We start from the raw sequence: 16,146 nt of genomic DNA, 5'->3' as shown, positions 1-16,146 counted from the left end.
ACTCACCCCATTCATAGGAATAACAGTCCTCTGCCAGTCTTTACCCTGAAGCATCTGAGGGTCCAGCTGAAAAAACAGACAAATAAACAGACACAAAACATCACTTCTATATGTGTGTGTGTATATATATATATATATATATATATATATATATATATTTCGTTTCAACCAGCTCGTTGTTGATTTCTCTTCTTCATTCCTCTCTTTTTCATTTTCTGTGTTCTATAAAGTCTTTATTACACAATAACTCACAAGAACTAATCTCTTTTTTGCATCTTGTGCAATTTGCCTAAAAAACTGCTAATTTAGTGCAAAGCACATTCAAAACTGAGCATATGACCATAAATCAGACATCTTCCTGCCAAGACTTGACCATTTTAATAGCATATAAAGTACATTTCTGCTAAAAAATACATATTCTGAAGGGAAATTCTTGGTCACTTTGGTAGAATAAGAGTCAAGCTCATAGTGGCATGAAGAGTCTCACCAGCTGGTTCAGGATCAACCATTTTTCACATTAGGAGGAATAAATGAACCAACATTTATTTGTCACTATATGACTATATCTCATTTACATACAGGTTTTCTTTACACAGATCTGGGGTCTTTTACTGTGTAATAAAATGTCATATGCGAATGAGATCACTCAGATAAAACTTATATACCACAATTTGTCCTTTGCCGATTATACGATCCGTGCTCTCTCCGTCCTCTTTGCTCATCTTGGTTTTATTGTAGCTCTTGTCATAGCAAAGCAGCCTCAGCATCTGAGAGCCTTCCAGCTCAATCTCAAACTCCTGAAGGAAAAAAAACAAAACAAGAAATTCCCAAATTACTTTCTTACAGCAAAAATCAGCATTTTAGAAACTACAGTATATCAAACTGTGGCGTCTGGTGGAGACGTTCGAAAGGATTTCGTCCTCAGGCTAAAAGAAATTGGCAAATATTGAAAAGGAGAAACCTGCTGACTGAAAAAATATATTTGCACGAAGTGGCATTTATAAAGCAAACACTGCTGTTCACTGCTGCTTAATATTAGGTGTCTTTTAATTTCTATATAAATTCTATTCTATACAAATACAGTTCATGTGTTTATCAAAAACCACAGCCATGCAAAATTCTTAAATGTTCTTACTCAGAAGGTCTTAATTAATTAATTGTTCGGAGACAATTTTATCATTTTTTTGGAAGACGTCTCCAGTGTTGGTGCTTTGTAACGTTTGTTCATTATGCTTCGTTATTATGATCTTATTTACTTCAAGCGAAAATGAAAGAAAGAGGACGTATCATCACCTCGTTCCATTTGGGCTCTGTAGTGTATCTGTAAACACGCGTCTTGGCTTTGTTCACAAATAAACCGAACGAGTCGACCTCCATCGTGCAGTACAGATCTGAAAAGAGATCACACTACAGAACTTCGGACTGACAAGACGGTAAAGCCGCTATCGACCGGTTTCAGAGCTAACGATAACCTTAACAATAACGGAAAACCACGAACAAGTGAATAATCCCTCATGTACGAGAGACAAAGAGTGAGTGAAATAAGAAGGAAAGAAGACAGACATAAGCATCAGGATCTCTTAAAACAGACTTTAAACCATTTTCCACCCTTAACAAATAGAGTAACTTACTTAAGCTTTGCTTTAGTCCAGAAGCAGAATGGATGATTACATTCAGGAAGCCGTAAAGTCCAGGAGATTCGTCGTCTGGAGAAAGACGAACATCGTAAGAACACAATCTACACCGATGCGTAAACCATAACAGCAACTCTGTAAAAAAACTCCAGCAAAAAACTGTAAAATAACGCACATAGTCTATGCTAATACATCATCTTTTCTATAATAACATCTTAATTCTGTTCATTTACTTTTAAATTCTATTTTTTTTTTAAATAACTTCTTTATTCTAGTCCTATTCTATTTTTATTCGATTTGACTATGAGACTAATAAAATTTGAATTCGAATTGTTGTGGCGAATTTTTCTGTGAGAAATGTGATTTTTCGTTTATTTAACATTTCTTGGAAGGAGTCTCCATTGTCAACATTTTGTAACAGGAACTATAGTTTTCCAGCACGGAAAGACTGGGGGAAATTATATCACATCTCTTTACATCTCTCTAACTTTAGCAGAAAATAAATAAAGGACTAGCTGATGTCATGACAGGAAAATGTAGCTCTAAACAAATAAAACATATAATACTTAATAGTGTGGCATTGTTATAGTGGTGAAAGATAATAAAACACAAAGCATTTTGTTCCTTTCCTTCACATCACTGAATAATTTCTTATCACAGGCTGAATTTGTGTTTATTTAGTAGCCAAGTTTATTTAATAGCCAAATAATGACGTTTTCTTACCTTCCTTGTTGGCGGTCAGAGGGATGTGGTGGACGGTTTGGAGTTTCACACAGGAGTTGGTGAGCATCTGGAGCTCCATGGAGGTCAGGGACACACTCTTAAAGCCTGACGAACAAAGCAGGGTCAAAAACGTTTAGCAAATGAAAAGATATTAATAGTGTTTTATTTTTGTGGTGAGCGTCTCGCTGACACGGCTGCCTACATTTCTTTTGTTGTTCACGAATCATATCCTTCCAGTCGGCGCGCTCGTAGTCAGAGGAGATCAGGAACATGTAGCTCTATAACCAAGTGAATTTAATGAGAAGAGAAACAGAAAAAGTTGATCGTATTCAGACGAAAGAGCAGGTTGCCAGATTAGACAGTTTCAAGATAACACAAGAGACAGAAAAACAGAATTTGTAAGAACTAACAAAACGTAACTAATTAAAACTAAGGTGTATCTGCCAGCTCTAGTAATTAAACAGGATGTAATCTGGTAGCCTAGACAAGAAAAATACATCTGAGGATAAAAGCATGTACAGTTGATTTTCTACAGAAAAAGAATGAAAAAAAAAAAGGACGACGCTGGTTTAGACCCGACGTTAAGGAGGTTCTGGTGACATTGATGGAGTGTCTCACCTTGCCGTTTCTGTTATGCACTCGCAGTGGCATGTTGGGAGACGTCAGAAGCAGCAGTGACTCCTGTTCTGACAGCTTCTTTTTCAGCCTCTCTATGACCTTTGAACCCTTGTTAGCTCTCTAAAGGAGCAAAAGAAAGAGCACATTATGGGTTACGGAGTAAAGTGGAACTTTCTAAATCGAGCTGTACCAACAAGGAACAAGGAACATTGAGAAACATCTATTTAAACAGAAGGATGATTTACGAGCTCATTCCTGGTACCTTCTCTCTCTGAATCTCGCTCCTGAGGGAAGAGATCTTAATCTTAACGGCGTCTAGTTCTTCATCCGGGACCTGCGGGATCGGGACGGGTTCCGTGTCCTCTGCTGCCTGGAAGGTCAGATCTGACAGTGGAATGTACCATTTACAGTCATACTGTTGACTCTTCCTGAGGACAAACAGAGAAAGAGAGAGAGAATGAGTAGAGGATGAGGAAAAATAATCCAATATTGAGATGAAAATATAACGGAATCTAATTAGAGAGAAAGCAGAGCTCGGTTTACAGACTAATGTGACTTTAAACATAATAGACAGTTAATGGGGATCGATATTGTTTCCAAACCTTTGAAATAAAGAGCGGATGTACAATACTGTCAAAGTTGCTTTAATTCTCACTCTCTCACTCATTTTCTACCGCTTATCCGAACTACCTCGGGTCACGGGGAGCCTGTGCCTATCTCAGGCGTCATCGGGCATCAAGGCAGGATACACCCTGGACGGAGTGCCAACCCATCGCAGGGCACACACACACACTCTCATTCACTCACGCAATCACACACTACAGACAATTTTCCAGAGATGCCAATCAACCTACCATGCATGTCTTTGGACCGGGGGAGGAAACCGGAGTACCCGGAGGAAACCCCCGAGGCACGGGGAGAACATGCAAACTCCACACACACAAGGCGGAGGCAGGAATCGAACCCCCAACCCTGGAGGTGTGAAGCGAACGTGCTAACCACTAAGCCACCGTGCCCCCAAAATTTTTAATTGCAACATTTAATTTAATTTGATTAATCAGCATCATTTGTTCTCCTTATCTTGCGATTATGGTACAGTCTGAGCTGGTCAGTTACCCTCTTACCTGAAAATTTCCATAGAAACACACAAACACACACATCTTAAACTTAGATAACTGTCACTATTTATACTATGTAAAAAATAAAGTGAAATAAATCGTGATATTCATTTTAGTTTCAATCTTCATTTTGAGACTGATTTCTCTCTCACCCTCCGATCTGTTTCTTGAGCTTGGCGCAGAGCAGCAGGTCGGTGAAGAGGAAAACGTGTCGCAGTTTCCTTGCTCCTTCCACCAACTCCACCATGAAGCTGTCCTTCAGCAGCTGCCGATTCTGAACACACACAACATACAGTAAATACGAAGAGGCCGTTTATAAGGCATAATAAAGAGGCTGTATTTACTTTGGTTTACTAGGCTAAGCACTTCTACTATGAAACATTGATATTCAATTCAATTCAATTCAATTCAAGTTTATTTGTATAGCGCTTTTAACAATCGACATTGTCTCAGAGCAGCTTTACAGAACATAAACATAGAACAAAAGGTTAATATAAAGGATAATATAAAGATTAACAAAATACAAAATTCAAGATTACTATTAGATGTATTTAGTTCACAGTGTGTATGTATTCATCCACAAAGAGCAAGTCTGAGGTGACTCGGGTGACTGTGGTGAGGAAAACTCCCTTAGATGGTAAAGGAAGAAACCTTGAGAGGAACCAGACTCAAAGGGGAACCTCATCCTCATATGGGTGACACTGGAGGGTGTGATTATAAATATACAGTCTGACAAATGTTGTATTGATGTAAACGATCACATGGAGTTCACATCTCCTCTATAGTATCGCAGAGTCCAACTGGAGCTGGTAGATCTCTAAAATATGGTAACGCTTTACGATTTTGCGTGTTATCCATGCTAATCTTCTCTGTATCATTCCAATTTTAGTATATGTGCTGCCGTAGCAAGCATATGTTATGAATGCATCATAAGGTTTATTTTGATATGTGGCTCATGGTTCCCAGGTACCACCTCACACTCAAATCTCGCACCATGATCATGGTCTTGAACCACTGAGGCTAAACAGTGACTGTTTTTTAATTAACACTCCTTCAGAAATATCTGTTGTCACTCACATATCTGCTTCACTCTTTATATACTTGAAAGACATGCTTTAATATCTACTCTTATTGAATTGTGGAATTAATTGAAATGCTGATCTCAGGCTGTGGTAAAAATCCTTAATATGATTATTCTTTATAGCAGTAATGTACTTAAACTGCCATTAGTGATCCTTAACAGTCTGAACCCCACCACAATTGTCCTAAATACGTCCAGATTCAGTCCATTTCACTGCTGAAATGGTTTGACTGTTTACTAAACAGCTTTGCCATTAGGTGGCAGTATTGTTTTTCACTCCTGAGCGACCAACCCTTTAAACAGGCCATAAAATCACAGCGTACAGGGAGCCTTTGTGTGATTGTGAGATGAGCTCATGTGGCATTTTTAAAGCAGGTAAATTCTGAATATAATCTGCTCAGATAAAAGAGCCTGAAAGCAAAACGGGTGGCTAATGTGTAAAAGTGAATGCGCATCCATGATACACACACACACACACACACACGAGTGGATAGAGTAGCCCGTGGTTACTGTTCTCATAGCAGCGCTCGTACAACAACACGTCATCCCTGCAGTAGGACAACAAAAGGTGATGTCACAAAAAGATTGTCCAATAGGATGCCGCTACCTGCCTCCTTTCCAGCTCAGCAGTCACCCCCCACATTTTCTAGACAGTATGTCATCGAGGTCCAGTCTTCATCAGCAGAAGAACACACACACACACATATACACACACAGCTAGTAATGGCCATGATGAGATGTGTGCAGGGCAGCAATGTGAGTGTTTGTGTGTTTGCAGCTGTGTCAGGCTGATGGTGAAATGAGAACACACACATACACACACACACACACACACACACACACAGCTAGTGATGGCCATGATGAGATGTGTGCAGGGCAGCAATGTGAGTGTTTGTGTGTTTGCAGCTGTGTCAGGCTGATGGTGAAATAAGAACACACACACACACACACACACACACACACACATATATATATATAGAAACACACATAAAGAGTATAGCAGATATGTTTCTCAAACACAAATCCTACTGATGGCCTGATTTCAGTCCAGCACCCAGTCAGCGTAATGAGACCAAGCCGTTCCAACTGGCAAAGAAGAGAAATGACTACGAGTCAAAAGGCCTTCTGGTCCCACTAACCACCATGACACACAATTAAAGTGTTTCAACCACGGTTGCTGAATAATTGAGAGGGAATTATAAAAACGATCATGCTTTCCTCCAGCTTAACACGTCCCACTGAGACTAATGGAAAGGCGAGTCATGTGATGGGGAGAAGATAAATCTGACTGCTCAATTTCCAAAAATGGTTTCAAACGCATTCCAGTTGCGCTATTGAAAGCTTTTGAGCAGGCGCTCCTGAAGGTCAGAAGGTCAGAAGGCTGATTAATTTTCTATAAATGAGTCAGTATGTTATTGCTTCTATAGTAACGACTTAAGCCGGGCTCACACTTTCTGATTTTGGCTACGATTTGGTCGTCAGAGACAAATTTTGTAAATCCTAAAAGATTTCTGGAATCCTAAGGTGAAATCTGTAGTCTTTGATCGATGGTTTGTCTTGTTCATGGTCACCGACAGCCAATTAATGGCCGTCGCAATCATTTTTTTCCTCCGATGAAGTTCAGTAAGTAGTGTCAGACAGTTAACCTGCAATTTGACATCTACTACAACAAGCATCAACCAAAGAACCAATAGGAGCACCAAACCGGAGTACTGTCCACATGACTCCGGTTTGGTGCTCCTATTGGAGCCATTTCAGCGAGAGAATGCGGGTCTGAACACGTCACGGATTGATGACGTAAACTCCGGACAGGTCGTCTTGTGTGCATCCGATTTTGAAGCGTCTTTACTGCCGTACAGTCTGACTCTATGTCAGCTGAGATCCTACAGTGTGACATGGGGATCATGTTCGTACAGTCTGACGAGCAACAATCGGCAATGATTATGAAAAATCATAGTGTGAGCAGGGCTTTAAACAGGGCTGAAATGTATGGCTGAAAGTCCACATAAACAAATGAACTGTTGATATGGTGAACTTTATGTGTCAGCGCTTTCTTACTGATCCTGCCTTATACTAAGTGAGAAAATAGAGCCATAATTAACACGTAACAGCTTTGGCATCAGTTAATAGTTGTATCTATTTTAACATGATCATAAAAAATAAATAAAATAAAACGAAACAAAACCTGCACAAGCTCCATGCAAACTTCTCTATCTCTCTATCATTATTATCCAATCCCTCTTAGACCTACTTAAGTCCCATCACTCGCTATCACCCATTAAAACCAAAATCTCCCTTCTGGAAGATTCTGAGATTAAAATCAGTTCATCTCAAACTCCACTTGGTGAGGCTCAGACTCCATTAAAGAACTGAAGGATAAAATAAAATTAAAAAAAAAGGAACAAACACATTTTCAGGAAGTAATGATGTCACCGGCACCTGACTTAAGCAGGTATTCTTGGTACGGCTATTCATAGAGCCCACATCGAGTCAGACGTGATTTAGAGCGCAGTTACACACAGAATTAAGGTTATTATGCCCTCCGGTCTCAGCAGCAATCCAGTCTCTAGTTTAAGAGTGCAAGAGCTTCCGACCAAACACTGGAGGCTGCACATCTGTGTGTTTCTGTTTACTTAGATATGACTTCTTTAAGTAGGATTTGTACAGACATCTCATCTACACGATCTTATCCGTTCAAAGCTTCTCAATGTATCAGTAATAATCATAAGAATGAACAAAGAATGACGGCTTAAATCTATACAGAATATTACAAATATGGCAAATTTATGAGCAGCACATCATACAAGTAGCACGTTGTAATCTATTCTGAGCCATTTTCCTCCACAAACACGACGGCCTTGTTCGTGTAAGGAGCACACATCAAACCAGCTGTCTCTGCACATCATATGACATTTTCCTAAAACCTGCCTTTAGCAAAATGTGACAAGAGAAGTCTCTTAAAATTGCTCACTACAAGCACAATTTAACCATGAGATGAAGCTCAGAAAATTCAGATTTTTCCCAGCAGCTTCACATGCAGCAGAACAGCAGCCTACATATTTATAAGGAGGTGTGTGTGTGTGTGTGTGTGTGTGTGTGTGTATGTGTACAGTACAGTACAGAAATTCTTGTGGGTACTGAAAAAAAAACAGATCTGATGAAATCTATCAGCCAGTTGTAGTTGTAGAATTTTTGAATAGAAAATATGGAGTTTCTCTGAACTTTTCTCTGAAAAAGTTAAAACTCCATTTCCACTACTTAACCATGCATATCATAAGGTTTGACAAGAACAAACATGTACGCATGTAGACCTAGTTTTACATTCATGCCTCTTTGAATATAAAAATGCATACATCCTTCATGCACACACAAGCTCGACTGTTACCGGATGTACGGCGCTTTTTGTTTTCGCACCCAACCTAAAGCTTTCTGCGTGCATGAACCGATGCCAGCAAACAAGCATAATAATATGTGTGCCTGAAGGGTATGTGTACTTAAATAGGCAAAAAAGGTGTAGATTATGCACAAATGTATGTGTGTTTTTTTTAGTGCTAGTCTCAACATAAATGCCTCCACTCTTGACACAGTCCCAACGACTAAAAGAAGCCTGAGCAGTTTCAGAAGAGAAACATGCTGCTCCATTTGCATTTTAATTAAGTAGCTTCTGTGCATTCCCCCTCCCCCATGTGGCCATAGCGGGTCTCCGAAGCGCGATCCTTTTCTGCAGGAATTATTGACATGCTGCTGTACTATAGTCTGGATACGGGGATATGTTCACTCAGTGCATGAATATTAAAAAGCTCGATACGGCTTTATCATAATTCAAGACTCTGCATCTTAGAATAAATATGGAATAGTAATTATTGAAGTATTTTTTTTCAAAGAATAAAAGCACTGCTTTTAAACATTTTTGATACCTGTGCATTAACAATATCGTGTTATTCTATTGCTCGATGTTCCATTAAGGCGTTTATTACCGGCTCCTGATTAACACTGGAGATGAAAGGACTGGTCACTGAGAAGCGCTGGTCATTTGTAAGCAGATACACAAATTATATCGCAAAACAACACGTTATTGTACAACATTAATACGGAATAATTTATGTATCATCAAAAAAAAAAAAACAGGAGCACAAATCATTTTTATGGCCTGAACTCTAAACAAAGAGGCAGATATATCTTCCTCTTTCTATATTTGGCCAGTTGCCAAATATAGTGATGATTCCATAGTGATGATGATGCAGCCTTTTACTCGTTACTGAGACCGTTACAGTCGTCTCTCAAATCAAGTCTCAAATTTTTTTTTAAAAGGGAAAAAAAGAAAAATCCTAACCCTAACCCTTGTCTGGTGAAATGTGGTCAAACAGCTTTGTCCAAGCATCTTAAACAAGACAAGGTGGTCCAGAACAACCAGAGATTTACATCAAACCCTTTCATGTACACATCATCAATATTTGATCAGTAGTTTGCTCTCTCTCTCTGCCAGAGACCACATAAGGGTTTGTGATTGAATGTGCGTGTGTATATGTGAAGGAGGATTCCTCACGAGATGGCCGCCTCCTGAATAATAAATGCGATGCGAATCAGAGCGAGGTGGCTCGTTAAAGGCACATTACACGCCGCCCTTCACTCACAGTCCATCAAGAGCCAGCGATTCATCTGACACTCCTACGATTCCCAGCTGCAGGAATGATGAGGTGGCAGACCAACTGTGTGAAATTAAGATAGACAGAATGTTCCGAAGTTTTTCCCCCACTCACCTCGCCTTTTTTCACGGTCATGGACTGGCGACGTGGTGTGCTTTCCTCGTTAATGCTTGACAGGAAGTTTTGCGAGATACGAAGGGCATCTTGGAGGAGGGGGTGATCCGGGTGACTTGAGGGTGTGTGCTTTAGCAGATCCTATACCACACATGCATACACACCTCGATCAGAATCTACATTTTTTTATTATAAACATGAAAAATACAAACACAGTTTAACTTACATGTAAAACGAGTGTGCTTCTTGTTACTCTATCCACAGGTTTATAAAGGAGAGCTAGAACACACAGGGACATACAGAGAAACCAATTATTAAACAGTACAGCAGTGTCTTCTTCTATTAAATGGTAAATAATTTGTAAAATAAAAGCTCTGGTAATGCTGAAGACATCACATGACACTTTAAAAATGACCAGGTGAAACAGACAGGTATGTACGTTTGATCTGAGATATACTTCCTCTTATAGATCTTGGGTCCCTGTAACTGTCCATTAGATCTTCAGATACTTTAAATTTGCAAATTATTACAACACATAAAAATAACAAATGAAAATGGGTATAAGCAATCTTACTTTCCAGTGAGTACTTGGCTATCTGGTCCTTGCACTCTTTGGTACTTCGGACTTTCAGGTTCTACGGAAATAAAATAAAAAGACATGAGCGTTAGATTATAACTGCTAGCGCTATTGCATTGGATTATAACTGCTAGCGCTGTTTTTTAAAGCATTCATCAAAATAAGGAAAATGAGACTTTTATCTCATTTTATGATCCAGCGCAACACTGTTCATAATATTAAGGCCATGAATGAACATTATTAAGTCGCATTTGTTTTTCTCTCTGCAGTTAGGTTCTTGCATAATGCTAGTCAAGTGTGAATGAATTAACTCACATTAGCTGGTCCACTCTATTGCTATATGCAGATAAATCAGAATGTTATTTTACCACAAAGCTTGTGGCTCTGAAACCCACGCAACACTTTGCATCCCCCTTGGTTTTCTCTGCTTCGCTATCCCATTAAACACAATTATCCTAACGTTGGACTAGTCATGGTGTCAGGGGACTGAGGGAGCCAGGCTCGCTGTATTAGATGAAGTATTGGTTGGCATGACGACGCTTACTATAGGGGGGGTTGGAGTAGGCTGAACTGAGACCGAGTAACATTTTCTCCTTCTAGCATTTAGCTGGCCATAAAATCTCATGCCAAGTCCCTGAGGACTGAAGAGCTCTGTTTTCTACAATTCAGGTGGGGCGCCATGTTTCATGTATCTCGCTCAATACTCAGAGTGAGAGTGGAATACCAGGGTAGTGTGTAAGACAGATTAGAGAATGCAGCCTGGCTTGAATAAGTAAGGGAAAGACCTTTCATTTGAAAGCTGTTACCTCGGAGATCTCGGCAAACTGTGCATTGGCTTGGCAGCATTTCTCTGCCGTCTCCACGGCTAGTTCGTAGTTGTCCACGAATGCCCGGTACACCCCTAGCTGACTTGCCTGCACGTGGAAAAAAAAACAGTCACAGTTATATGCATACTTATTTGCTTTATGGAAAGTCCCGGTAAGACCTGATGAGATTTTGCCTGATGATTGATCATTGGTCTTCATTGTGGTTAGCAATCATTTGTGTATGCTGTTGACTTGTTAGTAATGTTGGGGACATAAAGGACATTACATTTACTGTAGCTTTGCCTTTTATTCTCTAGACAGAACACAAATAAAACCTGTACCGAAATATAAAAACAGAACAAACTTCAGTTCAGGTACTGTTGTTGAAGAAGTTCCTTCAGGGTGGCAAATGTAACTCTGTTTTTGTCACGTTATAAAACGGTTTTGGAAAAAATGTCACTTGAATTCAAGAGGAAAACCTAAAAGGCTGAACTTTTGCACAATTTCTGACCAAAGAAAACCCACATTTCATTGATCAGGCACAAAATGTTGAAAACCAGCCACAATCTATAAAGAATTGCTGTGCTATAGTGATGTAGTGTGTGAGACAAAGTTATAACAAATGATCCATGTGTGGACGTTCCCAGGTGGACAGATGAGTCAGTATCATCGCCATCCAATCCACTGGGCTACCACGAGCTCAGCTGCAGGGCCTGGAGCAGTTTTCATGGCACTGAGGCCCAGCGCAGGCTGCACAATTAATGGGTATAACTGGCACATCTGAAAATCTAATTCAGTGACTAAAACATTGCCGCAATTCATCCCTCTTCAGCTTAAGGGGTCAATCAATCTCCTCAAACACAAATATACACTGGGATGATAAAGGACTTTGTCTGTTAGAGTGTGTGTCACTGAATACGTGTGTGTGTGTGTGTGTGTGTGTATGCGCATGTGTGTGCGTGTGTGTAATAACAGAGTTATCTGCAATGCTTCATAGCCAGTAGCAGCTGCAGAGACGAATACACAGAAAAGAGATACAATCAGATGCCCGTTATATTTGCTAACTAGTAATTAACACTAATTTATGTGTTTAATACTTTTCTACACAACTAGAGCTCAAGCAAGGGGACGTTTTTTCTCCTGACCAAATGTTTCTGAAACATCCTGTCAGTTTTCATGTTAGCAATTTAGCTAGAGTTAACACTGGACTTAACACTTGTTTAGTCACATTAGCTCTAATATCAGAGAAATGTATTAACATTTATCGTTTATTAGTGTGAGCTAAAAATCCTCCTAAAAATCCTGTCGGGTTAGCTTACGTTAACTAGCTAGCTAACATCAGCAGTGAAACTTTTATCCAACATTTAAAAGTATAAGCTAAAAACACTGTTAGAAATTCTTCCAGATTAGCACATGTTAATTAGCTAGCCTGAATAAAGACAAGAAACATTTGTAGAAAATTCCTTAAAATTCTGAAAACATGACAGGTTATTTTATATTAGACTGGAGACTAGCATTAGAATTACAGACAGTTTTGTATAAATCATTTGTGTAAAAAATGCCAACTGACCTGGAGCCAGGCATTTTTTTCTCACAAATAATTTCACTTCATGCTGACTTCAGGCAATCAAATTATTAAAAAATAATAATAATTAAAAGAATTAAAAGAATAAATCCAACTATATAAATGCTTTAAAACCATGTGTGTGATTATGTTATGATTTGTTGTGTTGTTGTCTGAATATCATTAATTAAATACAATTTTTATTTCACAATATTTTTAGATAGATAGATAGATAGATAGATAGATAGATAGATAGATAGATAGATAGATAGATAGATAGATAGATAGATAGATAGATAGATTAGAGGAGATTTAAAGTATATACCTATCTATTTATTATCAGCATTTGGCTAACAGCACTATTGTATAGAGTAACTTTAAATAATTATGAGCACTATGCATACATTACCATATGTTACTACACTATACAGTCATACAGTTATAACAAACACTTATAATGCATTATTAGTATACGATTTATTAATATATTTTTTACTTCTGGACTTCCTGTTTAGAATAAAAGTGCGAATATTTATATACCTTAAATCTGTCCAATGGGTTTTTTGTGGAACGTCCAAGGAAAAATGCTTTAAAAAAGTTTTGGCTTGGCACATTTGTTTTAGACAATCTGACTTCCCTAAGGCATCAGTTTCACCTTGCCATGACCCAGGCCGTCTGGCCCAAATATAGCCTTGATACCCGCTTTAAAACAGAACTCCGACTGAACCCTTTTTCCTACTAAGAGCTAAGAGCAAAAGAAAATTAGAAGGCATCCACAATCCCATCCATGCTGAGCAGGAACGGCTGCTTCAGGCCAAAATCAATATGTAGTGTGGGCCTCGAGAACTTCCTCTGTGATAATCTGGTTATAGTGCCGAGCAAAACATGTGGCTCGGCGGACTCCTAGACTGCATCTGCTGGTAAACTAATGCAAGCTGTTGCAGGATGCTTACTTTACTACACATGCTGAAATGCTTGTAAGCCCACTTGTGTGAATAGGGATCAGCTTGGGCTAAGGATAAGTAAGGTGAAATCACTTTCAGCAAATAACAAATGCACAAATGCAAATACACACACACACACACAAACGGCGGGCGAAGTAACAGCTGACTGTGAAGGCTGGACAGAAACCAGTAGGCAGCAGTGCTATCTGCTGCTGACACAGGATGCTTTCCTTATCTATTCTGCCTCCAAAAATTGCCTCGTAACGACAGGAACATATGGCGAATTTGACCGGTAATGACCCTGAGCTCCTCCACTTTTATTAAAAACTGTACAGATGCACAACAATGTGGAGTGAAACATTCGCAATCGGCCGAATGTAAAGAAATCAGCTTTCTCCATCGGTCATACACATTTAAAAAATAAACTTACATTCTAAAACCTACAACCAAATAAATGTAGAAATAAGCACAATCTGCACTGATAAGAAGAACAAGGACATTACACTCTCAGCATCCAGAGAGAGAGAGAGAGAGAGAGAGAGAGAGAGAAGTGAAGCAAGAGAACAGTAAGGATGGAGAGATCAGGGGATTCACAGTCCTTGTACTCTATGACTCTATTAATAGTCCTTGTCCTGAAACAAAGTTTCTTTCATCGAAGCTGCCAGGGTGAAGAAGATGGCATTGTGACAACATGCCATCGTACTACCCACAATCCTCTGTGTGTAATGCATACACAGCACATACTACAGAGAAGCATTAAGCGAATAAATAAGTTGCTATTCATTAAGAATTTAACAGACTGCTGTTAAAGATGATTCAAGCCCAGTGGGTTGTGGAAGAACAGAATCTCTTAATCTACATCGATGTGAAACAGGCTCGCAGTGGTTTTTGGCTTGTAAGGTTTCCGTTTGTCTCACACTAACTCTGCTGACTTTAATATTATCCCAGGGCTGTTTGGTCACTTTGAATCAAAATCAGATCCAAGATAATGGAAAGTGACTCACTTGTTTTTGGAAGAGGTCTCCTACACGCTGATGGTGGCTCCACTGTTGTACTCTGGGGAGGAGGCTGTCGTAAAACTCTTTGTGGATCTCGTAGAGCTCAGGCACTTTGAAGAAGATGGTCTCGATCTGTGGGATGGACAGGACCGGCTGGGACGTGGTGGCTGCGGCTTTCAGTGGTTTCATGGGCTGAGGGACAAAATGAGAGAGCTGTTTGTTATAACGTTCATATGATCTGTTCGTTTAAACGTGAGATAAAAATTTGGGAGATAAACTTTTATGCAGACCTGAAATGCTTGGATGGGCTTTTTTTGTGCAAGCTCAAGCCTCTATGATATTCTCCAGAAAATGACTAGTTATGTACAGGAATATTCTACACATCAATGTCTATCAATGTAAAAATGTTGCCTTGCCTTATGATAGTTATATTTGTTTACATTTTATTTGGTTGTAAAATTCTCCATGGAAATTGTAAAACTTGACAATTTTGGGGTGAGAATATGATGTAGTCCAAGAGAAATTTCCATAAAACTTATATAAAAAAATAAATAAATAAATAAAAACAAGACAATACAGCAATACAATCCTATTCCTGTACAATTCAGCCTGTAACAGGCATGTTTACATCAACACACACGCACGTATACACACACACACACACACACACACACACAACCACACACACACTGCAGATGGCTGCTATGTGACGTTTAGAGCAGTGATATGAGGCAGCCTTTATTTCCGCTTTATTTCCGCTCATTTAGGAAATCAAGCTTATCACACTCTCTGATACAGTAATGTGATTATCCAGTTAATGGGGTTTGGCCAAAAATAAATTTCATATATTTCAACCAAAATACCAAGCTCATAATAACAATATTATAAAATAACACAATACATACAATACACATTAAAATCTCTTACCAGCAACAGCGCCTCCAGGTGGCTGAGGTAGACCTCCTCACTGGCCAGGATGGCAGACAAAACCCACTTGCGCATCTCCAGCCCTTTCTCCAGGTCCAGGTCGGCCTGAAGAGAAAGAGAATTATTTATACACACACTTACATTTACATTTACACACACACACACAGATATAAACACTCAAGCAAATCCATACAAACACACACAACACACATACATACACACACAAGCACGCACACACTCACTCAAACACACACTCAATGGTAAACATACAAATGCCCACAGAAAAATCACAAAAACACACAAGCACATACATACGTACACAAATACTCACACAGACAACCACGCACACACAAAGTAGGACTTGTCTTTTCTGCGGGTGTATTAGCTTGTCATGTT

At 39.2% G+C, this 16,146-nt stretch overlaps 1 protein-coding gene and 1 pseudogene across 1 annotated transcript in view; both read right to left on the bottom strand.

Moving 5' to 3' along the window:
• Positions 1-16,146, bottom strand: part of bcr (BCR activator of RhoGEF and GTPase) — a 62,506-nt gene that overhangs the window by 6,416 nt on the left and 39,944 nt on the right. The window contains exons 3-17 of the mRNA XM_060890852.1: positions 15,751-15,855; positions 14,830-15,015; positions 11,318-11,425; positions 10,509-10,569; positions 10,161-10,213; positions 9,935-10,075; positions 4,246-4,367; positions 3,238-3,403; positions 2,976-3,095; positions 2,560-2,635; positions 2,358-2,462; positions 1,632-1,706; positions 1,294-1,391; positions 666-797; positions 7-66 (exon numbers count right to left, since the gene is read on the bottom strand). Coding sequence (XP_060746835.1) covers positions 7-66; positions 666-797; positions 1,294-1,391; positions 1,632-1,706; positions 2,358-2,462; positions 2,560-2,635; positions 2,976-3,095; positions 3,238-3,403; positions 4,246-4,367; positions 9,935-10,075; positions 10,161-10,213; positions 10,509-10,569; positions 11,318-11,425; positions 14,830-15,015; positions 15,751-15,855 — 1,608 coding nt within the window. The remainder of the gene's footprint in view (positions 1-6; positions 67-665; positions 798-1,293; positions 1,392-1,631; positions 1,707-2,357; positions 2,463-2,559; positions 2,636-2,975; positions 3,096-3,237; positions 3,404-4,245; positions 4,368-9,934; positions 10,076-10,160; positions 10,214-10,508; positions 10,570-11,317; positions 11,426-14,829; positions 15,016-15,750; positions 15,856-16,146) is intronic.
• Positions 4,913-5,006, bottom strand: LOC132860526 (U6 spliceosomal RNA; annotated as a pseudogene).

The sequence above is a fragment of the Tachysurus vachellii genome, chromosome 17 (genome assembly GCF_030014155.1).
Source record: "Tachysurus vachellii isolate PV-2020 chromosome 17, HZAU_Pvac_v1, whole genome shotgun sequence".
NCBI lineage: Eukaryota > Metazoa > Chordata > Actinopteri > Siluriformes > Bagridae > Tachysurus > Tachysurus vachellii.
Note: the sequence above shows the minus strand (reverse complement) of the source record. Positions and strands in the feature narration are given on the sequence as shown.